General features: G+C 56.1%; 1 protein-coding gene across 1 annotated transcript; it reads right to left on the bottom strand.

Annotated features, from left to right (window-relative positions):
- Window positions 1-2,309: 2,309 nt before the first annotated feature.
- FADS6 (fatty acid desaturase 6) lies at window positions 2,310-15,156 on the bottom strand. Its single transcript, XM_036269867.1, has 6 exons — window positions 14,988-15,156; window positions 14,211-14,377; window positions 5,433-5,613; window positions 4,428-4,615; window positions 3,312-3,491; window positions 2,310-2,459 (listed from the first exon to the last, which is right to left on the bottom strand). The coding sequence occupies exons 1-6, from the start codon at window positions 15,148-15,150 to the stop codon at window positions 2,310-2,312; spliced, it is 1,029 nt and encodes a 342-aa protein (XP_036125760.1). The 5' UTR covers window positions 15,151-15,156.
- Window positions 15,157-23,955: the final 8,799 nt, after the last annotated feature.

The following is a 23,955-nucleotide window of genomic DNA, read 5'->3' as shown; positions in this document are numbered from 1 at the left end:
GCGGATGGCAGCTTGAAGAGCTGATGGCAGAGAGTTGAACGAAGGAACTTTGTGCAGAGGTGTGAGCAGGATTAAGGGACTGGGGAAGCACCCCTGGGCTACCAACAGCTGGAAGCCCCTAGCACCCCAGGCCTTGAAGGAGCAAAGGAAGAGGCTGTTTCAGAGCAGTGAGCATTGTCACTGCAGGAGAGGGTACACCAGGAGCCGTGGCCTTCAGCAGAGAAAGGCAGGGGGAGAGGAGTGGGGGAAGGATGGGGAGGGGCAAGTGGCAGCTACCCAGCAGAGCCACGTAAGGCCACACCAGAGCTGGGCTCTCCAGTAGGATCCGGCTTAGAGATGCCTTTCGCCTGCCCTCTGACCCCTCTGCCCAGTTCCATTCGCTGACGTTTAGCCTGTCATCATCAGGGTCAGCATGTCGCCCACCGTCCAAGGGCTTCCCTGGAAACCAAGGCATGATGCACACAACGTGATTTGCATGTCCTCAGCCAGGGATGATTTTGCCCCCAAGGGGACATTCATCAGTGTCTTCAGAGATTTTTGATTGTCACCACTTGGACCCCTGGCACGTCTTGGGTAGAAACTAGGGATGCTGCTGAACATCCTACAATGCTTGGGACAGGCCCCATCAATAAAAAAGTACCTGGCCAAAATGTCACAGTGTCAAGGTAAGAATCCGTTTTAAACTTACTGCTCTGGCCTCCTCCTCTGTCCCTCCCTCGCCTCCAGCTGGGCCCTTCCTTGCACTTCCCCTTCCAGCCCAGCCAGGGCAGCTCCCAGCCCTCCCTCCAGTGCGCCCACTGTAGGCTGACTCAGTGGTCCCGTAGCACCTGGACCTCTTCCTCTGGCGTCAGCAGTTGCCTTACATTCCTGTCTCCCTCCCAGGCTGCAGAGGACACTTTCCCAGCCCAGCCCGACCTTGACTTCCTGCCCTTGTCTCTGCACCCCACCCTCTTTCTCCAGCCCCTGTCCCTGCACCCCACCCTCTTTCTCCAGCCCATTTCTGCACCCCACCCTCTTTCTCCAGCCCCTGTCCCTGCACCCCACCCTCTTTCTCCAGCCCCTGTCTCTGCACCCCACCCTCTTTCTCCAGCCCCTGTCTCTGCACCCCACCCTCTTTCTCCAGCCCCTGTCCCTGCAGCCCCACCCTCTTTCTCCAGCCCCTGTCTCTGCACCCCACCCTCTTTCTCCAGCCCCTGTCTCTGCACCCCACCCTCTTTCTCCAGCCCCTGTCTCTGCACCCCACCCTCTTTCTCCAGCCCCTGTCTCTGCACCCCACCCTCTTTCTCCAGCCCCTGTCTCTGCACCCCACCCTCTTTCTCCAGCCCTGTCTCTGCACCCCACCCTCTTTCTCCAGCCCCTGTCTCTGCACCCCACCCTCTTTCTCCAGCCCCTGTCTCTGCACCCCACCCTCTTTCTCCAGCCCCTGTCTCTGCACCCCACCCTCTTTCTCCTTCCTTTCCTCTAAAGCCATCTCTCCTCCAGACTCTGTGCCCATCATCCCCTCCAGCCTCAATTACCTTCCCAGTAATTTTTCTCTCTCAAAGGATCATTCTCCCAGGTCCACTCCTTCTAAGTATCATGGAGCAAAGCAGACTTTTTCTGGAGCTAGCCAAGACCATGCTCAAAGCAATGTGTACTCTTTCTCCCCTTACTTCCAGAACCTGGAATATTCTCTGTGAAACATGTACACTTTGATCTCACTGATGCTGTGGCTCTTGGGAATTGCTGAGCCAGTGTCTTGCACAGGCTTCTCCGGCTGGGAAACTAGGAAGATCTGCTGAAAGCAACCTCCCCTGTGATCCCTGGGGAGAGGGCTCCTTAGGGGACAGAGGCTCTTGGGGCACTGAAGAAACAGTGGCCGACTGAGTATGCACCAGGGAGGCCCTAGCTAAGGGCTGACCCTGCTCTCTCCACACCCCCTCCTAGCCCACCTCCTGCACAGGCCTCTGCTCACCCAGTCACCCTCCCTTAGCCCTACCCAGGCTCAGGCAGAGTGGGGGAGGAATCCAGCCGTTTAGTCCTGAGATGAAGTTGGCCAGAATGCCCAGACTGCTCAGCTACCTTTATTCCTTTCCTCCAGGTATCCCTCAAAACCCAGGAAAGTAAGCAGGGCACATGACTCCCCAGAGTCCCCAGCACGAGCTCCCTGCCTCCCTGCCCACCAGCGCCTCCATGAGCCATCCACTGCCAGCCACCCACCCACACCCACTGAGCAAGACCTGTGTGCTCCCGGCCTCAGGAATGGCGAGCAGAAGAAGAGTCAGGGTTGGTCCCAGGAAGGGGAGCAGGATGAGTGTACCAACCCACCCTCATTGCAGCCCCACCAGCTCAGTGATGGGAGGGGCCTGCACCATGAACTCCTCATAGCGGTTGAGAAACAGCCGGAAGCGAGCGAGGTAGGTGTCTTCGTTGTAAGGCAGCTGCTTCTCCTGGAGGAACTGGGATACCACAGGCTTCACCTGCCGGAAGGTGAGCGGGAGGCGGGGCTGCTGAGCCCAGACTGCAGGCAGGCCTAATTCCCTGGAGGCCCTTCCTGTCCCCAGCCCCAGCTCCTGTCTGCCTTATTCCATGATGCTCTGGAGGAGCTGGGGGCTTGGAGAATTCCTGCTCTTCCCCTCCCAGCAGGCAGGGGCCAGGGGGACAGACTTCTCCGCAGCATCCCCCCCGGGGCTCCCAATTCCAGGGCAGTCCTTGCTACAGCAGGTACAAACCATGGCTCCCGCCCTGGCCAGTTTGGCTCAGTGGTTAGAGCGTCCACCTGCGGTCCGGAGAGACCCGGGTTCGGTTCCCGCTAAGGGCATGTACCTCGGTTGCAGTTTGTCCCTGGCCCTGGTTGGTCGTGCGGGTGGCAGCCACTCGATGTGTCCCTTTCACATCGATGTTTCCCTCTCTCTCTCTTCCTCTCTCTCCCTCCCACTCTGTCTGTACAAAAAATGGAAAAATGTCCTCGGGTGAGGATTAAAAAAAAAACAAACCATGGCTCCCTTTCCAGCACCTACTGTGCGCCCAGCACTTCAGGCCCTTTTCTCCACTTCGTGCTCTCAGCCTGTGGACATAAGCAGTGCCTCCCCCTCGTCTGCCCAGAACGGCTGAGGCAGCGGAGGCTCAGAGATGGCCAGTGGGCTTGTTGGGTCGCACTGCTGATGAGAAACCCACGTGTCTGATCGGAAGCCCACAGTGCTGCTTGTACCCCGGGCTGCCCTTCCGGGGGACCTCTGACCAGGCCAGTTGGGGTACCAGGGTTCAGGCAAACGCTGAAGGTTCCCCACCCCCTGCTTCCAAACAGCCCCTGGAGCCCGACCCTCGCCTACCTTCAGGCACATGTTGTCCGAGAGCCCGGGGAAGAAGTGGTGCTCCACGTGGCAGCTGATGATGGAGTGGCCGAACGCCCAGTCCAGCACGGGCAGCCGGGGCAGGTTGAGCACACCCAGGCTCAGCATGTGAATCCGCCGGGGCTTCTTGTCCCGGGAGAACATGGGCAGCCCGATGTGCTGTGGCAGACACGTGGGTCACGGCCTGAGCCCTTCCTGTCCCCCCGCCCTCTCCCCCCACCCCAGCTGGCCTCACCCAGCCCTTGGGGGTCAGTGGGTTCTTCTGCCCTCTCATACTCCGGCCGGACCTGGTGGAGGCGTGAGGAGGCTGTGCCATGTCTGGGCCTCTCCCCATCTGCACAGTGAGGGGCTCGGCCAGGGTACCCCAGGGTCCCAGGGTCCGCTGAAGCTCTTGACCACCCGCTTGCTCTCCTGTCACTATGTCTCAGCTTCATCCTGGAGGGACCCTTCTCTGCTCCGTTTCCCCCAGTCAAGACCCTGTTCATCGTTTAAGGTCAGGTCTGTGCTCATGCCTCTCTGCCCGGCGCTGCCTGATCGAAGGGATGTGGAGCGAACGGGAGCTGTGTTCTGGTGGGGCAGGCAGACGGCCGGCCGCCGCGACTCTGCGCTAAGCCTCTCATGGCCCTTGTGGTGAGTGCTGGATGGTGCCGGCAGGATGCTCTAATCGGGTCTTCACTGGTCCGGGAGCAGGGAGGCATTTGTCCCCGCAGAAGTGGCCCTGAGCCCTGACCTTCTGGGAAGACCTCCGTCTCTAGCTCCTCTGTCTGCCTGCCTCGTGGCCTGCCTGGGGCCTCTGTGATGACCCTTCACTTGGGGTTACCACAGGAAGCGCCCCGAGGGCAGGGGCTGGAGGCTAATCACTCGTGTCCCCACAGGGCTTAACTAAGTGCCCTGTGCAGAGAAGCTTCTTACATCTCCCATCCCCGTGTGAATGGCAACCAGTGGTGAGGAGAAGCAGATTCCTCCCCTGAGACCTAAACTCTGTGACGACCCACAGAGAAGAGCAGAGGCTGGGCGGGAGGTGAGGGGATGCTTCCTCGGGTGGAGAATGCTCCCCGCAGCCCCCCAGCACCCGGGGCCGAGGGGGCGCCTCACCTGGAAGATGTTCACGTGGAGAAACGGGTGGGCCAGCAGGGACCTGGTGCTGAGCATGCAGGCCAGGGCCGAGCCCGGGCTCTTGAAGCCAGACACGTTCAGGAGCAGCCAGTAGTGAGAATAAAGGCCCAGGGAAATCAGGCCCAGCGTCCGCAGAGCGACCCCGAGCTTCGCCTTACTCAGACGCTCTGCCAGAAGGGGCAAGACATACGGTGACGGACGGGCAGGTTCAGATCCCTAAGCTGGCTCCCTGGTGGCCCAACAGTGCTAACTAGGTGATCGAGGCCACCCACACACAGCCCTGACAAGTAGATTCTCCCATGTCACGGATGAGGAAATGGAGAATTGGGCAACTTGACCAAGGTCACTCTGACAGTAACTGGCGGCCTGGGGCCTGAGTCCAGGTCTGCCTGCGCCCAGCCCCCGTTCCTTCTACCATATGATACTGCTCCCGTGATACTGAGAATTCTAACATGTGCTTGGCCTGTGTGGCTCAGTGAGCGTGGACCTATGCACCAAGAGGTCGCTGGTTCCATTCCCTGTCAGGGCACATGCCTGGGGTATGGGCCTGATCCCCAGTGGGGGGCATGCAGGAGGCGGCCAATCTGTGTTCTCATCCATGTTTCTGTCTGTCTCTCCCTCTCTCTTCCTCTCTGTCTAAAATCAATAAGGAAAAAAGAATTCTAACATGCAACATAGTACGAGGCATTCACACAGCATTTTGACATCAGTGGCCTCATGCTTTCACCCCACCCTTGAGGAGCAGGTAAGAAGCTGAGGCTCAGAGAGGTTAGGTTACCTACCTGAGGTCACCAGCCAATAAGTGGCTAAGCCAGGCTTGGCCAGTTCTGAGGCTCTTTCCACCCTGCCTGGCTGTCTCAGAAAGTTTCTGTCCAGTCTTAACTGCGGGCTCCTCACTGCCTCGCAAGCAGCCTCCCCAGGCCGAGGAGGGAGGAAGGAGAGGGAAGGCCAGGGCACTCCACGCCCAGGCCCTGGCGTACTCACCGACAGCCACCAGCGGGGTCAGGATGGGGATCAAGAGAGGACCGAGGAACATGTAGACGTAGCGGTTGAGGACAGGCATCCTCCACGTGCTCGAGTCCCCCAGGCCCAGCACGTTGGTGTAGCCGTGGTGTAATTTGACATGTCCGTGCTTGGCGTCCTCTGCAGGGAAGGCTGTGCACACCTAGAGGAAGGAGCCAGACAGGGCGCCAGGGTCCGTGTCAGCACGGTCACGCAAAGCAGGACCTTCCCAGGGCCCTCCTGCCTTACCTACACCCCCAGCTAATCAGCCTTGACCATCAACTCTCAGGTATCTGTGACCACAGAGTGGCAGCCAGTCAAAGCAACTGTGTCCGCTTGGTGTGGTGCTGCAAAGTGTTAGGGGGCATGAGACCAGCCCCCCAGTTGCCACTCTGCCACTGACCATCCAGGCAAGCCTGAGGGGCCTGGACGAGTCAAGTTCCTGGCATTGGCTTGCAGTTAGTTTGTGTGTTACTGGAAACATCTGTACCTTCAGAGCACTACTTTGCATCCTGAGCCTACAGCAGGGAGCGGAGGGGTGTGGGAGTGGTCTGGAGGCGAGCGGAGGCGGTGTCCTAAACTGTTTACGAGGGTAGCACCTGGGATGAGGGTGCAGAGAGCTAACTTCTCCCTGGGGGTGGCTCTTCCATAGCATTTGTGGGGTTCTCCAAGGCTGGCCACGAGCAGCAGCTCGCTGACTCCAAACACAGTCATTCTGGATGCAAAAGGGGCTCTTTCAGCATTTTATCCAGGCCACAAGATTCAGCTAACCGCGTTGAAGACACCGCCTGCCTGTTGGCAGGAGAATGTGCGGGGTTTCCCAGTGCCAATCGCTGTGAGCCTCTAATAGCTGAAGACCCTTCGCACAGGTGACTTGTTAATCTCCCAAGCCCTGGGGTCATTGGTGCTCTGGCCACTGGAAACCGAAGCAGAAATGGAGAGCGAGGCCGTGCGAGCACCCCAGGTCATCAGCTATGTAGGCAGCAGAGGCGGAATTTGAACCGAGCTTCCATCCAAGATAAGCCACAAGGCCTCTGAGATGAGCCACTTGCTGCACAGGCTCTGGGTCCAGGCAGCAGAGGCAAAACCAGGAGATGAAAGATCCCGGAGGACCCCGTCCTCACACTCTGTGCGCAGGGACTTCTCCTTTGGAGCAAAATGAAGCCGAAATGTAGCCAGCAGCTCTATCTGAAGGATACTGAGGAGCACAGGTAATGATGTCCCAACTACAGTTGGCAACAGACACGGGAAGATAGGGCCAGCCAAAACGGTACAGGGTTCGCCGGGGGCAGAGGGCACGAAGGTAAACACTAGTTCAGTGGCGGCCTTGCTGTGGGGTCCAGAGAGACAGGACCCGCTTTCTGCTTTCAGACGGTGTGACCCGAGGGGCAGGATTTTTGTGACCTTGCAGAGGGATGGAACCTGAGAGAGGCTCCAGAAAGTAGGCAGGTAATGTGTGGATAAAGTGATGTCTCTTCGAGGCCTGCTGGTCTCCGAGGACCTGCCTGCTCGAGAGCAAGGCACTTGTTGGGGCCCTTTGGTTGGTTCAAGTTAGTGGCGGAAGTCTGGCACCAGGTACAAGGGGGTTGCACCCGGGGTCTGTTTTGAACTTCATGGTTCTGTCCCATGTGGGAGAAGCAACTGTTTGACTGCTCCTTCCATGCCCTTCTGCTCCAAGGTCAAGCCTCTCTGCATGGCTTCTTTCATCAAGAAATGGCAGCTTGCCCTGGCCAGTTTGGCTCAGTGGTTAGAGCATCGGCCTGCGGTCCAGAGAGACCTGGGTTTGGTTCCCACTAAGGGTGTGTGCCTCGGTTGCAGTTTGTCCCCGGCCCTGGTTGGTCATGCGGGTGGCAGCCACTCGATATGTCCCTTTCATGTCGATGTTTCTCTCTCTTCCTCTCTCTCCCTCCTGCTCTATCTGAACAAAAAATGGAAAAAAAATGTCCCTGGGTGATGATTAAAAAAAAGAAGAAGAAGCAGCGTCAGCTGAGTCATGAGTAAATCAACCAACAGCAAGCACTGGCGAGGCTGTGGAGAAAGGGAGTCCTCGTGCCCGCTGGTGGGAATGCAGAGGTGCAGCCACTGTGGAAAACAGTATGGAGATGCCGCAAAAATTAAAAATAGAGTTACCATGTGATCCGGCAATTCTACTTCTGGGTATTTATCCAAAGAAAACAAAAACACTAATTTGAAAAATACATGCACCCCTATTTCATTGAAGCGTTATTTATAACAGCCAAGATATGGAAGCAGCCTAAATGCCCATCAAAAGATGAATGGGTGAAGAAGAAGTGGTGCGTATATTTAATGGGATATGACTCCACCATAAACAAGAATGAAATCTTACAACGGTGTGGATGAGCTAGAGGGCCTGGTGGGCTCTCATTCAGGTTCGCAGCCACGCGTCCAGACCCGAGGACGCAGCGGGGAATAGCTATCTGTTCAGTACAGAACGTGATTTGTGACTCAGTGTGTACGATTTGCCTTTTTGCACAAATAAGAACAGATTTGAGGCTGTTTCTGTAACACTGGAATTCTCACTCCCATCTAGATGTTCTTTCTGGAGAAGAAGAGAAAGAGGCGGATTTAGGCGAGAAGCGGAGAGTGTACTCAGACAACAGCGTGTCCATGTGCGTGCACACCCATCAACCAAAGGGCAGTGGGAAGGGGCCGTGTGCTGCGAAGGTAGCTGGAGAATGGACTGTCCTGCTGCAGAGGATTAAAGGTCTCACTGATGAGTCCACATCCAGACCCAGAGAACGTTCCGGAAGCCTCAAGGTCGGTGCTGCTTCTTGGTATCACCACCCTGTGTGCCCCTCGGTAAGACTTCAGTCTCCTAGCATCACCCAGTCTCCGCAAGTAGCCAGACTGCAAGGGGCAGATGTCGGTGTAGTTCCTCTTGACATCTATCAGCTAAACATGGCGGTCTCAGATCCCTCATTCATTCATTCACTCACTCAGTTGTTAGTTCACCACAGTGTCCTTGGACCTGTGCCGCTGGCCAAAGGTTGTTGTCTAAGGAGTCTGATCTATTTTTTGAATGAGTCATATGTTTATGTAATTCAGAATTCAAAATGAGTAGTGACAGGTGTTCCTCCCCTAGCCCCTAGCTGCCCTGGGAGGTAAGGGGGCTCTCAATCTCTTATGTGTCCCCTAATATTTTCCTTTTATTTTATTTCTTAAAGAATGCTTTGCAGGATTAAAAGACATCATTATAAAATTGTGACACAGCTGAAGTTGGATGTTAAATAGGTCACTCTATGAGATTGGAAGGGGAGGGACAGGATGAGGCAGGTGATGGGCCAGATGCCATTGGTCTGGGAAAGGCGAAGGTGGAGAAGGCAGGCCTGGAGTCAGGATCTGGGGGAAAGGTGGGGACTGGGAGGAGGAGAAATCAAGGACAAGGCCATGTTTCCAGCTTAGAGCCAGGGGAATGGTGGGGCCACTCCACAGACGGACACGGAAATGGAGGGCAGCAGGCGTGGACAGGATGAGAGGGGCTGTGGGCCATCCGGGCGCAGCGCCCGCAGGCAGGAGAGACTCTGGGCTGGAGTCTGCCCAGCTCCCATTCCTCCCTCCAGCTCCTTCCACCTTGCCAGGGGCTGGCAGCCCCATCATGCTGGCTTCAGAGTGGTGGGGACTCCTGGGGCTCCACAGGCCGTGGCAATGGGTTTGTCAGACAAAGTATAGGATGCCCAGATACAATCGAATTTCAGATAAAGAACCAATCACGTTTGGTAGCCATATACTCCAAGTACTACCTGCTTTCGTCGTTTATCTGAAGTGCAGGTTTAACTGGGCGTCCCCGCGAGAGTGGAGCTCCTGGGCGAGTGCTCAGGCTTGGGCAGGCTCTGTCAGTGGGGGGACGTCTGTGCTCAGCTTGTCTGCTCAAGCATCCTCAGACCTCCAGCGCTGGCCAAAGGGAGTAGTTGTCTCATTTGTTTTTTGAATAGGTAGCGTGTTTACATAATTCAGAATTCAAAAAGTGTGCAGTGAGCCCTGGCCAGTTTGGCTCAGCGGTGAGAGCGTCGGCCTGCGGTCCAGAGAGACCCGGGTTCGGTTCCCGCTGAGGGCACGTACCTCGGTTGCAGTTTGTCCCCGGCCTTGGTTGGTCATGCGGGTGGCAGCCACTCAATGTGTCCCTTTCACGTCGATGTTTCTCTCTCTCTCTCTCTCTTCCTCTCTCTCCCCTCCCACTCTGTCTGAACAAAAAAATGGAAAAATGTCCTCAGGTGAGGATTAAAAAAAAAAAAGTCTGCAGTGACAGGTCTTCTTCCTCCCCTTTGGATAAGGGAGGGACAGCGGTGAGGGCGGGACCCAGAGGAGCCCTTGCGGGCCTTGTCCTGGCGTGAGCGGGCTGGATGCGGTCAGTGCTGAGCCCGTCAGCAGCTCGAAGAACATTCTCTCCCCTTTCAGGCCGTGTCCCCAGTAACCTCTCAGCTCCTCTGCTTGGCACACAGGCCTCCTTGCCCCCCTCTCTCCAGGGTCCCCATTAGATTCTCGTGGCCCCAGATTTCTGGGGATCCCTCATGCATTATGCTGTTTCCCGAGTCTGTGCCTTTGTCTGTGTGTCTGCTCCATCTGAAACCACCTTCCTGCTCCGGCCAGCTCTGTCCGGCAGCATCTCCTCCACACTCTCCCCAAGGGTTCTCAGCCCCGCACTCTTTTTTTTTTTAATTGATTTTGAGAGAAAGAGGGAGGGAGAGGGAAAGAGAGAAAAAACATTGATGTGAGAGAGAAACATCAAATCTGTTGCTTCCTGCACACCCCCTACTGGGGATCAAGCCCACCTGGGCATGTGCCCTGGCGGGGAATGGAACCAGTGACCTCTCAGTACAGGGGACGACGCCCAACCAGCTGAACCCGCCGCCAGGGCAGCCTTGGCACTCTTGACATTTGGGCAGGGTTAGTCTATGTTCTGAGGACCTGTCCTGTGCATTGTAGGATGTGTAGCAGTATCCCTGGTCTCTACCTACTAGACGCCAGTAACACAGTAACACACACACACCCGTCGTGTTAGTCAAAAACGTCTGTGGACATCGCCAGTGCCCCTGCCCCGCTCTCCCCTCGCTGTGCCCACACACCTGGCTGATGGCACCATCGGTTTCTGCCTGCCCGACTCCCGGCCCCGCCACGTACCAGCTGAGCGGCCCTGGGCCAGTGGCTTAACGTCCCGGACCAGGGTTCTCCCGTCTGCGGAGGGAGCTGAGAGAGGCGCAGAGGCTGACTGTGGAGTGAGACAACCCGTGTCAAGTACACAGGAAACAGCCACTAAGTGTCAGTTGGTATAATTAGGACTTTTATCCTTCTGATGACATTTGTGTATCTGTTTCCCGCTGGACTGTGAGCCCCTGGGGAACCGGAAGCGTGTCCTTTTCAGGTTGTGCCCCCAGCACCCGTGGAGGGCAGAAGCTTGGTGATGTTCAGTGCACCGCTCCGCCCCCAAAGCCCCCACCCAATCTGCCGGGCAGCCCCGCCCACCTTCTCCTCTCCGGCCCCTCCCCCAAGGGCTCATCAGATGGCAGCCCTTCCCAGGCCCTGCCCGGCCTGCTCTAGGGCCACGTGCACGCTACCAGGGTCCCCGCCCCCAGGAGCCGCCCCCAGGAGCCGGGCTTCACAGCCCCCAGGAGCGGGGCTCAGCTTGTCCTTGAGGAAGCCACACCGAATCTGCGGTGGGGGGTGGGGGGCTGCTTGACAGTACTGTGGGAACCTACACGTGTGAGGACGGCACAGAACCTCATGTGTGGGCACACCCTTCGCCCACATCAGTCCCCTGCTTCTGCCCCAACGGCACTTACAGAAATGCAATGATGGGGGCCTGGTAAAGGGCTCCCCGACTTCTCTATCCTATTTTTGCAACATCCTGTGAATCTGTGTTTCAAAAATAATTTTTTTTTTTTTTTTTTTTTTTTACAAAAGACTACAGATCTGAGTTCGCCCTCTAAATTAGTTTTTTAAATAAATAAATAACTATCGCCCTGTCTGGTTTGGCTCAGCAGTTAGAGCATCAGCCTGCGGACTGAAGTGTCTCGGGTTCTATTCCGGTCAAGGGCATGTACCTCGTACCTCAGTTGTGGTTCGGTCCGGCCCCGGTCCGGGATTGTGTGGGAGGCAGCCAATTGTTTCTCTCTCACATCCATGTTTTTTTCTCTCTCTCCTCCTCCTCCTCCTCCCTCTCTCCCTCCCTCCCTCCCACTGTCTGAAGATAAATGGAAAAATATCCTCATTTTTTTTTTTATCCTTACCCGAGGACATTTTTCCATTTTTTGTTCAGATAGAGTGGGAGGGAGGGAGAGAGAGAGAAACATCGATGTGAAAGGGACACACGGAGTGGCTGCCACCTGCACGACAACCAACCAGGGACAGGGACAAACTGCAACCAAGGTACGCGCCCTTAGCGGGAACCGAACCTGGGTCTCTCTGGACCGCAAGCCGATGCTCCAACCACTGAGCCAAACTGGCCAGGGCTATCCCCGTTTTTTGGCCCACACAGTCGAACGCCCTCGGGGCTCAGATGGAGACATGCAGGGAGAAGGGCAGGGAGACAGCCCTGAGGGTAAAAGCCACACTGAACTGGTGTGAAGAGAACATTCAAGAATTATGACCAGGCTGGGGTTCTTGGCTCTGTTTCTACCAACACAAAGGACTTGAAAGAAGGTGGGGGCATTCCCCTGGGTGACACTCTCTCCTGGGGGCAGAGCCAGCCTGTGCTCCCATTGGACCGCCTGTGACTCACCCCGAAGTTGGGACACAATAGAAGTTGGTAACTGGCACAGCCTGTTCCCTGCTCTGGGGAGCATCTGACTTGTGAGTGACATGCAGGGAAGTCCCTCGGCCCTCGGACTTCAAGAGTTCATCTTCCCAAGCTTCAGTACTCAAACCACGGTGGCCCTGCCCACCTCGCCCCCACCTTCCTGTGGCCGTCACTGGCATTCCCCAAGAATGTGCTTGTGACGACACCCAGGACAAGGAGGGCCAGGGTTATCAGTGGGCTGGAGAGAAGGTCAGAGGTGCCCGAGCAGGAGGACTGGAACATTCTCGTGTAGACTAGAAGGGGGTCTTCAGAGGGAGGTTTATGCTGGTGTGTGGGGGGTGGATGATTTGGACACTTGAGTGAAGAAACCACCACAACCTGGAGTGTCACTGCCCCTCCATCCTGTTTGCCCCTCCCCCCAGATCCAGGGGTCAGAGGTTGCCATCCTAGTCCGCCCCCAGCTGGAGCCAGCAGACTCTGAGACGAGCTGGGTGCCCCAGGAAAGCCAGCGGTACGCAGTTGACACCTAAGGCTGCGGTCTGCAGGACCAGATTATTCTATCATGACGGCGTCTCGTGAGAGTCAAGGCTTGGGAAGAGCACAGGCTCCCCTCAAGAACAGGTGACAGCAGGATTTGGGAGAAGTGGAGTCGGGTCCAGGAGGGTCCTGTGCAGCAAGAGCTTGTCCTCTGTGCAATGCAGAGAACCGGCGGTGGGTGCCAGCCCCAGCAGACAGCCTCCTGCGCATGCGCGCGTGCACACACACACACACACACACACACACACACTTCTGTCCGCCCTGCATAACTGCATCAACCTTTCTGTTAAAAACAAACAACACATGGCCCGGCCGGTGTGGCTCAGTGGTTGAGCGTCGACCCTGCACCAAGAGGTCGCCAGTTTGATTCCCGGTCAGGGCACATGCCCAGGTTGTGGGCCCGGTCCCCAGTGGGGGGCGTGCAGGAGGCGGCCAATCAGTGTTCTCTCTCATCGATGTTTCTTTCTCCCTCTCTCTTCATCTCTCTCTAAAATTGATAAAGGGAAAAAGAATGTTTACACAAACAACAGAAAGCGCTGGCCCTTTCCTTGCCGCTGGACTGCGTGTTCCCTCCCGGGAGAAGAGCGGGGCTGCCACTTGGCGGTGTGGGAGAGCCAGCCCCAGGCCCTAGGAATCCTCACACTGGCTTCGTGGGGGCCTCAGGGTCATTCCTGTTTATTAGAGGAGGACGCTAACACTTAGCAGCTAAATTCAATAACATGCCCAAGGTCAGGCAGCCAGTGGGGCTCGGAGTCCAGCCGAGCAGTGCCCTGCACTGTCCCCTGCCTGGCTGGCCAGGCGAGGGTCCGCCTGGAAGGGAGAGAGCCAGTTCTCCCCAGAGGAACCAGAGAGGCCGGAGACCAGTCCAGAGAGAAGGGCAACCTGGCCAGACACCTTTGCCTCCCTGGCCTTGCCCGTGGGTGAGAAGACAGACAGGATGGGGAGGAATGGAAGAAGGGGGCACAGGGTCAGGAGAGAGGAGGGTCCTTCCTGGAACAGACCTGGGGGAGCAGGAAGAGGAGCTGGGACATTGCAACACCAGGCACCTGCTCCCTGTCCCCTTCTGGCCATGGCTCACACGTGAAACCCTGATTGTAAACCAGGAGGCTCCAAAGGTTGCAGCTGAGGCCTGCCAGCCCCGGGTGTCTTGGCAGGAGGAGGGAGCTCTGTCACCACTTGGGCTACTGCTGCAGAGGTGAGTGCATGCTCCTGGGGGGCAGGTGCCCAGGCCAAGTCCACTCCATAGGCAGATGCACGCACATCCCTCATGCTGTTCTCTGTCCACGGGTGCCACCTCCCTCAAGGCACACACACACTGTAGTACATGTCCCACACTTGAATCCATGTCCCAAGAACTGCAGCCACCTTGCCCTGTGGGCACACACAGCTGTACACACCTGCATGCTGGCACAGAGCAGTGGGGTTGCCCACGGGGTACCAGCAGCTGCCTCCCCCTCCCCCAGGCTCACCTCCACAAAGAAATGTGTCCAGATCGTGCTCCAGCGTTTGGACTCGGTGAGGGCACCATGAGTGGCCAGGTGGCTGCCCTTGACAGTGAGCGTGTAATGGCACACACCCAGGATGGCGATGCCCAGGCCAAAGACCAGGGTACTGTCAGAGCGCAGGCACAGGAACCCTGCGAGGGGAGGGTGCAGGGTGTTTCTCAGCTTTGGCAGATCTGGTCCCAAACACCCGGTCCCCACCCGTGCAGGCCCAGACCAAAGTGGACCCAGCCCTGGGGGCTGCCACGGGCAGCAGCGAGACGGGGCCCACTGTGGCCTGAGGGGGTGGGTTGGATCTCTCTCTACAGGATTTGGGGATAAAACAGAGCCCCACTGACTTCAAGGAGAGTCTAGGAGTTTTGATTGTGGGTCCCAGACAGAGCAGTGGTGGGGGTCCATGCCAGGAGAGGTCCAGGGAAGCACCCACCCTCCCTCCCCGCGCTGTCCCTGGTGTTCCCACAGAACATTCTCCTCCTCCCGAGACCACCTTACACCTGCTAGCCTCCAACCCCTCCCAGGTTTCCCGACCTCTGCCCTGAACCCCAGGCCTTCCCTCCTCCAGCACTCGGGTCCTCTGGGGACATCGGGCAGGACACTCCAAACAGACTCAGGTTTGGGGTGTGACTCTCCACCCTGGGGTCCCCGGCACGCGGCCTCTCCCCAACTCCATCTCGGTCCTCTTCATTCCCTCCGCCGCACCCCCACCCCCACCCCGCCCTTGTCGCACTGTCCCCTGTCCCTCACCCGGAGGCAAGGCGAGGAGGCTGAGCGCGAGGATGGCGCAGTCCACGCCGTGGCGCTCCCACCACGAGCTCGCCCTCACCACGTCCCGGACCCGCGCCTCCAGCTCGCCCAGCAGCGCCTCAGCCCCGCCGCTGCCTGGGGGCCCTTCCCGCGCGGGCTCCATGGGCTCCGACGGCGGGGAAGACACCGAGTGTCTGCGGCGCCCGGCGGCGCGGCGCGGGGGCGGGGCGGGGCGGAGTCACGCGCAGGCACACGCCCCGACTGCGATGGTTCGCTCCGGGCCGGAACCGCAGAGCCGCGAGAGGAGCCGGCAGACACGCGCGGGGCGCGGAGACCCCGGAGCGAGAGCCGCCCGGCCCTGCGGAGGGGGCGAGGCCGGACGAGCAGCTCCTGCTGCCCGATTCCCGCTGCGGGAATGTCCGAGCGGGCGGCCCGTGCAGGGATAGACAGCGAACCCGCAGGTGCCCGGGAGGCTGGGGGGGGCCCTTCACTGCAAAGGGTCGCAAGGAAACTCTCTGGGAGGACGGAAACATTCTGTGTCCTGACTGTGGTGGAGAACACATTGGTCCGAAGTCACCGACCTGCACGCGCACGGTGACTGTGATTACAGTTAACTGTGCCTCGGTAAGGCCGGTGAAAGCAGAAACAAAGCTGCGGGCGAACGTTCTGTGAAAGGGAACGAGCCCTGTTAACGCTGAGCGCGTGCTTGCCCTAGGTGTGTACAAGAGCAGTCCTAGCACAGACTGGGACAACGCAAATGTCCCCGCCTAGTAGAATAGATAAATCAAATGTGGAATTTGGATGCCCTCTGATTAGGGGTAGTTACTGGGAGGGGTTTCTGACCGCTGGGAAATGTTTTGTTCCTTGATCTGGGTGTTAGTTACCTTTTTTTTTTTTTTTGGTACCTGCCCCTAGCCGCTAGGGCCTAGTGGAAACCCAACCCGGGACTCTGGTCCGCAGGCTGACGCTCCAACCACTGAGCCAAACCGGCCAGGTCTTAGTTACCCTTAAATGTATTCGGTTTGTAAAAATGTATTCTTTTATATGCTGCAATGATATATGCATTTTTCTGTGTTTGTTACATTTTTTTTTTTTTTACTTATTTTTTTTTTATCCTCACTCGAGGACATTTTTCCATTTTTTTGTACAGATAGAGTGGGAGGGAGAGAGAGGAAGAGAGAGAGGGGGAAACATCGATGTGAAAGGGACACATCGAGTGGCTGCCACCCGCACAACCAACCAGGGCCGGGGACAAACTGCAACCGAGGTACATGCCTTTAGCGGGAACCGAACCCGGGTCTCTCCGGACCGCAGGCGGACACTCCAACTGCTGAGCCAAACCGGCCAGGGCTGTTTGTTACATTTTAATTAAAACATTTGCTTCATTTTTTTAATTGGAAATCATTTTCTTAGAGGTGTAAAGCAGAAGGTAGGTGTCACCCATCAACCCAGTGCAGTGAAGTCTAGGAAAGCAGAGTGGGGCTGGCATCTAGGTTCCCTTGGCCATGGGGTTGGCCATGGAGTGTGTGGGGTGGCAGAGCTCCTGGTTTACCAAACTCTTCCCATCCTGACCTCCATCCAGCCCCTGGGGCTCCCCTTCTCTGCTCCCAGGACCCTGCTCACAAAGGTAAGAATGAATTGTGAGGATAAAGGCTGGAATGGAAATCTCTGGGTGGTCGGCCAGGCAGGCTGGCACCCACCCATACTCTCTGCTTGGCATCTCACAACACGTCCTGGGGGTCAGGCCTGGGCAGGCTCCTTCCCCTCTGCCTGCAGCTAAGGCAGAGACAGCCAGGGTTGAGAGCTGTCTCTTCCTCCCAGCTACCCTCCCCTAGACCTGCCTCTGCTCCTACTCAACCCCTCACCTATCTGCATACGACTGACTCAGCATTAGTGCCCTGGCCGGTTTGGCTCACCGGTTAGACGCCGGCCCACGGACCAGAGAGTCTCGGGTTCGGTTTCCACTAAGGGTATGTGCCTCGGTTGCAGTTTGTCCCCGGCCCCGGTTGGGGTTGGGGTCATGTGGGCGACAACCAGTCAATGTATCTTTCTCACATTGATGTTTCTCTCTCTCTCTCTTCCTCCCTCTCTCCCTCCCGCTCTATCTGAAGATAAATGCAAAAATGTCCTTGGGTCAGGATTAAAAAAAAAAAAAAAGACTCAGCATATGTAAAGAGCACAGTTTTGGAGTCCAGAATGCTTACTGGCTATGTGACCTTGGGTGAATTACTCAACCTCTCTGAGCCTTAGTATCTTCATGTGCACTAAAAACAGAGATTTAAAAGAGTTTTAATACTTTCTTCCTGTACCCCAATAGATTATTGTGCATATCCTCACTTTGCCGACCACTGACTCATAGCCTAAGGTCTAAATTGCTCAGCTTGGCCTTTGAGGGCCTCCAAGTTCTAGCTCCATCTCTACTCTCCTCTTGGGGCAGAGTGACTGTTCACTGTCTCTGACCCCTGCTCAGGTGTTGCCCTTCTCACTTCCCTGACTTTATTCCCAGGGTAATTGCTTCCAAACTCCACCCATCCTCTGAAGCTCTGGTGACCTCAGCCTCCTACAAAGCTTTTCCAATGTTCTCACGCATTACACTCATTCAACCTATTTTATTGAGCCCCTACTGTATGCCGGCACCTCCTGTGTCTCTCCTTTCCTCTGACCTCAGCTACCAGCTGGCATTGGACATCAGTGCTCATGCACTGCCTGGCAATGATCCCTCTTGCACACTGCAATCTAGCCACAGGATTCAGTGTGCTGCGTCATCTGCCTGTATTAGTCAGGATAAGTAACACGAGCTGTTGTAACAAACAACCCCAAAGTCTCAGTGGCTAAACACAATACAGGTTTATTTCTTGCTCATGTCACAATCCACTGTGGGCCTCCAACTGGTGATTTGGGAATTCAGGGTCCTTCCCTCGTGTGAAGTTTCCATGTCCAACACAGGTCACCATGCCTCTTGTGATGTCTCCATGTCCAACACAGGTCACCATGATTGCCACGGGAATGGAAGAAACAGCACGGAAAGGTAGCTTTAGCTCCAGGTCTGGAAGTGGTGCATGTCGCTGGCATCCTCATCCCATTGGCCAGGATACAAGCACCTGGTCCCAGCTAACCACAGGCTGGCTTGGAATTGCAGACTTCCTGTGTGCACAGGAAGAGGACGTAATATAAATGCCTGTATAGCTGTATCTGCCGCATAGCCAACTGCACTGTGAGCTTCCTGAAGTTACTGACCCTGCACACACCTCCTTATGTTTTCCTGAACCTCCTCTGTAACTTCCGAACTGCCCGCCCCCCCAACACAAACTCACATATGCATCACGCCCAGCCCGGTGACTTGTGCCCAGTCAGTGCTCGGTAATTACCAGCTGACAGACAGATGAGTGCGGTCGAAACAGGCTGCCCAAAGGAGAAGGGGATGGGGCTTGGCAGAGAGACAGTTCCTTCCTAGTCTCTGGACCACTCTGCTTCCCTGGGGCCTCCCACAGAGCATGGTACATAGTAGCTGCTCAGTAAACATTTGTTGAATAAATGAATAGAGGAATTCATACAAAGATTAGGAAAACAGGCTCAAGCAAATGGAAGGAAGAGATGAAATGTTTGTTTGTTTTTTAATTGGATGGTGGAAAAGACTCCGGTCCAAACCCAAGAGAGGTGAGTCATCCTCCCAGGCCCCAGTGGACTGGGTATCCATGGACCTACTCAAGGCAAAAACAGTGTTGGGAGTGGGGTGTCAGATGATGCTGGTTTGGCCTTCCTGGGACCTCCAGAGTTCCCCACCCTTGGACAGCGATAACTCCTCCCTTCTGTGATTCAGATCTTTATTTGCTGGGGTTCGCTGGGGTTAATTATTGTTGTGGTTGGGGTAGGGTTGGCAAGGAGCCCTGCCCTGGCCCCAGGGCCTGGAGGAGGGTCCTGAGAGTCATGGATGGGTTTGGAGACCTGGGAGGCTGGGGGACACAGGGTGGATTAGAAAGGCACCTCCTCCAGCAATGTAACCATTTCTGTGCTCTTAGGCTAAGCCTAGGTGTCTGGGTCTTTAATCCTTTCTTGTCTTCCACCCATTCATACCACCCCCCAAATCATCAAAGCCTGGTGAGGCCTAGCTGCGCGAGGCAAATGGCATTATTCACAGGGTGGGGCCAAGTGAGCTGGGGGAGAAGTAGCCTGGCCTCTAGCTCCGATCTTGGTCATTTGAGAGTGAGGCTGGCACCCCACGCTCGCCTGGCTCCAGCAGCGCAGGCCACATTGTCAGGGTGTCTCAGCATCAGCCTCACCGCCAAGGACCCGACCCCCAGCCTGCAGCCTCCGTCCGGCCTCCCCAGGCTGCCAGCCACCCTGCGAGGACGAAGCCAGGTTGGTGATGACCCAGAAGCAGTTCAGGGAGTGAGGGGGTGAGGGAAAGGGGGCCCGCCTTGTGCTGATGGGGACACTGCTGAGGCTCCAAGGGCTGTCAATCTGTCCTCACCTTAGAGGAAAAGAAACTGAGGCCCAGGCTAACTTTCCAAAGTACACAGCAAGTCAGGTCCTTAAAAACCCAAGGCTGGAGCTATTAGTAACCCAGACTCCCGACTGGTGAGACTTCCAAGGGTCACCTGTTTGCTCCCTCTGAGGCAGGTCAGCATCACCACCCAGTGTGCGGCGTGACTCTGGGGTACGGATTAGCCTTCAGGGTATGTGTTGGACCCCGCAGGGCCAGGGCCAGGGCTGGAAGGGCACAGTATGAAGACGAGAACCATGCTGAGAGTGAGGCTCTGGACCCAGACACACCCAAGTTCCAGTCCTTGCTGTGTGACCTTAGGTAAGTCACCTGGCCTCTCTGAGCCTCAGTTTTCTGAGAGGGTGATTCGGAGTGGCTGAGGGTGATGCTACTTACCTTACAGGGCTCTGGGAGAATATTAAGATCATTTCTGTGGTATGGGTGACAATGGACCACAAAGGGCTGGTAGTAGAACCAGTTAGCACTAACGCCATTTCTTGTGCAATTGTAATTATTATTATGTTGAATATTGATATGATTTAAATTTCGCATACCTTGGTACCAATAATAATAGTAAAAAGTGGTTTCCACTTCCGGCAAGAAGGGGGCCTGAACATGCTCACTCCCCCTATTTCCCGCTCCTCGTTGCCCATGTTCTGGGTGTGTGTGTGTGTGTAGGCGCCGGGCTCAGGGCCATGGTGACTCCTCCCACCTCTGCTCCTTAAACAAATTTTGAAGGACGACCAGGTTGTGCAGGAGGTATGGTGACATTGGAAAGGGGAGTCTAGGGACAACCCAGCACGTGAGTTCTCTCTGCCATCGGCTCAGGGATGCCCAGGCCTGACTGATGCCCATGAGCTCTCCCCATCTCCAGATTCCTGTCTACCGAGCTTCAAGCTTCTGCTCATGGCTTGGTCTTTCTGGTGACAACTCTCATCCAAGAGCCATCTGGAGCCCGCCCAGTGTCACCTCATTAGAACAAAAGGTGCTCCTATCACCCAGGAAATTCCAAGGGATTTAGGAGCCCGGTGTCAGGAACTGGGGTCAAAGACCAATATGAGAGTGAAAGGTACTCCTGGTGTTCTTATCACTTTGGAAGTCACAAAGATTTTAGGAGCTGCCCAGCCAGTGTGGCTCAGTGGTTGAGCATTGATCTCTGCACCAGGAGATCGCTGGCTCGATTCCCGGTCAGGGCACATGCCCAGGTTGTGAGCCCGATCCCCATTGGGGGGGCGTGCAGGAGGCGGCCAGTCGATGTTCTCTCTCATCGATGTTTCTATCTCTCTCTCCTTCTCCCTTCCTCTCTCTCTAAAAATCAATAAAGGAAAAAAATTTTTTTAAGGTTTTAGGAGCTTTGTGTCGGGAACTGGGAGCAGATACACACACACGTGTGTGTGTGTGTGTATATATATATATATATATATATATTTTTTTTTTCCACAGACACCAAGGGAAAGTGAGGCCTGGAGAGATGAGGCAACAGAAGGAGGGGAGAGAGGAAGAGAGACTGCCTAGGAGTCTCAGTGTTACAGGGACAAAGGGGACAAAGACAGTCCGAGACACAAGGAGTCAGAGGGAGACAGGCAGACGCTCTAGTTGGGATGAAATGCTTCTGTAGGCCCCCTCAAGACACAACGTTTTTCTTCTCCCATACACCCCCCGGTATCCTCCCTCGGGGCCCCACAACCCGCCATGCCCTCTCTCAGCCCAGAAGCCGTGCAGGTGAGCACGGAGCTGTGGGCAGACAGTGTGGGCTGCTAAAGCTGCCAGCATGCCCGCTGCACACCTCGGGCTGAGTCTGGCACCTGACCAGGACCGGGCATGGGTGAAGGGAACTCAAGATCAAAGACAACCCCACCAAAGGGTGCAAGTGCTTGGGCCAATGCAGGACTGTGGTTAGGCATGCAGGCTTCGCTGTCATGGAATTGGCCTTTGAGGTCTGGTTTGTCCAGCTAATGGCCCTGTGTCCTTGGGCAAGTCATATCACTGCTCTGACCGTCTGTTTTCTCACTTGTAAAATGGGGATAATAATGATAATACAGTCCTTGTGTTATAGGGCTGTGGTTTTATTGTGAATGTTAAATGTATACAAAGTGGTTAACATGAGCCCCTGACACCTTATAAGCTTTCAACAATTGATGGTAAAACTCGAAAGCTTAACTCGGGATGGAGGTGGCGGAAGGGACCCACGTCAGGAGCCTGACCATCCTTACTACTGGGACCTTAGGAAGGTTAGAAAACCTCTCTGACCATCTCTTCTATGAAAGATAAACCCCTCACCTGCCTACTTCACAGAAGGAGAGGAAAGCTTTTGACAAACTAAAGTTCAGCTAGTGGCATAATGGGGACCCTGGCTGGTGGGCCTGTGGCTCCCCCTCCAGATGCCCAGCTCCTTGGGCACCCCAGAAACAGCTCTGGGTTCCCTGGGGCCTGCGACTGGATGGTGGCCCTCCTTGGTCTGGCTGAACATTCCCTAGCCACTGGCTGGGTTATCAGCGCCCCCTTCTGGTCAGAGTAGGATGCCGCCAATGCCTGCTCCAGGGGCTAATGTGTTTAGGAAGACAGGGGCTCAGGCTCACTCTTACATGGGGCTCAGTCCCACAAAACTGCTCCCTGGGACTGCCTAGGGCTCACCTACTGGGACCACAAATGCTGTGGTTCTGTTTCAGGCCACCAGTAAGAAAGATCATTATCAACGGATGTGTACTAAACATTGGGCAGTGGCCCTGGCTGGTTTAACTCAGCGGTTGGAGTGTTGACCCGAGGACCAAAGAGTCGTGGGTTCAATTCCAGTCAAGGGCATGTACCTCGATTGCAGTTCAGTCCCTGACCCTGGCCAGGGTCGTGCGGGAGGCAACCAATCGATGTGTCTCTCTCACATTAATGTTTTTCTCTCTCTCCCTCCCTCCCTCTCTATCTGAAGATAAATGGAAAAATATCCTTGGGTGAGGATTAAAAATATAATACATATATTTTGGGCAGTGTGTTAAGTGCTTTGCCTCCATTATCATTTCACCCTCCTAATGACCTATGGGACTAACACTGTTATTATAATAAATTATAATATCTATTTTTACAGCTGAGAAAACAGACTCACAGAGGCGGGGTAACTTAACCGAGGCCATACAGCTAGAAAGGGGCGGGGATGGCTTTGCTGCCCAGATCTGGCTGTCTCCGGAGTCCTGCCACCTCCCGTACAGCCCAGGCTTATCTCAGAGGAGGTGACACAGCCATGTGCCGGGAGAACAGCAGTGTCACATTGTCCAGGACTGGCTAACATGGGGACAGGAGGCAGCTGGCACCATGGAAGGCGTCAGGAAACCTGGTACTACTTTGCCCACTTGGCTGCTCCGTGACTTTCACCAGGCCCTCGCCCTCTGGCCTCCGTTAACTTCCCCTGTAAAATGAGAAGCTTGCGCCCCACACCACGGGGAGGCCCTTCCTGCCTCCCATGCATCCGCTACCCTCAGTAATCCCACTTACAACCTCACAGCGACCTAAGGACCTCCTGGGGCTCCGCCAGCTGCCTGAAGTTGTGAGCAAAATCGCATGTGTGTGTGTGTCCCCAACGCGCATACTTCCAGGGAAGGTGCCCATCTTATTGCCGGGGTCTAACCCCCAAGGCTAAGAATCATCGATTAGTCTAACCTTTTGGAAAGAATTTCCCTAACCCGACCTAAATGTTTAGGGGAATGGGTGGGGAAAGTTGAGTCTCCACCTGTGAAATGCACCCCTTCGCTGTGTGCTAAGTTCCCTCAGGCTTCCTGGAGCCGCACCGGCTCCTGCGCCCCAGGCTTCCACCCTCCAGCCACAGTCCCCACTGCTCCGGTTAGTCTCTGCCTCCACGCGGAAGCTCTCCTGTCATTGTGGGTCCTCATCCCCATGTCCTTCCCTGGACCCGCGGCGCCAGGACTGGCGGGCCTTCCGAGAGCAGGGGCAGTGATCCGGATGGCCAGTAGGGGTCGCCGGGTGGACGAACCGGTGGAGCGTGGGAAGCAGAATCTCGCGTCTTGTTGGCTCCCTTGGCAGCCCCCGGTGAGGAAAGGAGGCCTGTGTTCTGGGTCTGGACCTCCGCCTTGGGAGGCCTCAGTTTCTTCACCTGTGGAGTGGAGGGGGGTGGCCTAGAACCCCTAGATGATTGCTAGGCAACCTGCCAGCACTACCCAGTGGACCCTTCTGGCTGATGCTGGAGGGAGGGGCTGTCTTGAGCTCTGCTTGGCAAAAGCGCTGGCCCAGCACCCTTCGGGAATGGAACGGAACAATCCCAGGGCCCCTTCCCAAACTCGACTGAGAAAACAGAGCCCACTGTCAGTTTTCAGAGGCCCCGGGAAGAAAGGAGGGTTCTAAATAGGGCTGCCCCGAGGGCTGCCTGGGGTGGCTATGGAAATGGAGACCCCACTGGAGACCTCCCGGGTGGGCAGGAGGGCTGGAGACCAGGGCTCGTGGGCCCGGGGCATGGATGGCAGTGTGCTGGGACAGCTTCTG

This window comes from Molossus molossus, unplaced genomic scaffold (genome assembly GCF_014108415.1).
Source record: "Molossus molossus isolate mMolMol1 unplaced genomic scaffold, mMolMol1.p scaffold_m16_p_19, whole genome shotgun sequence".
Taxonomy (NCBI): domain Eukaryota; kingdom Metazoa; phylum Chordata; class Mammalia; order Chiroptera; family Molossidae; genus Molossus; species Molossus molossus.
This window is presented reverse-complemented; position numbering and strand designations above follow the sequence as displayed.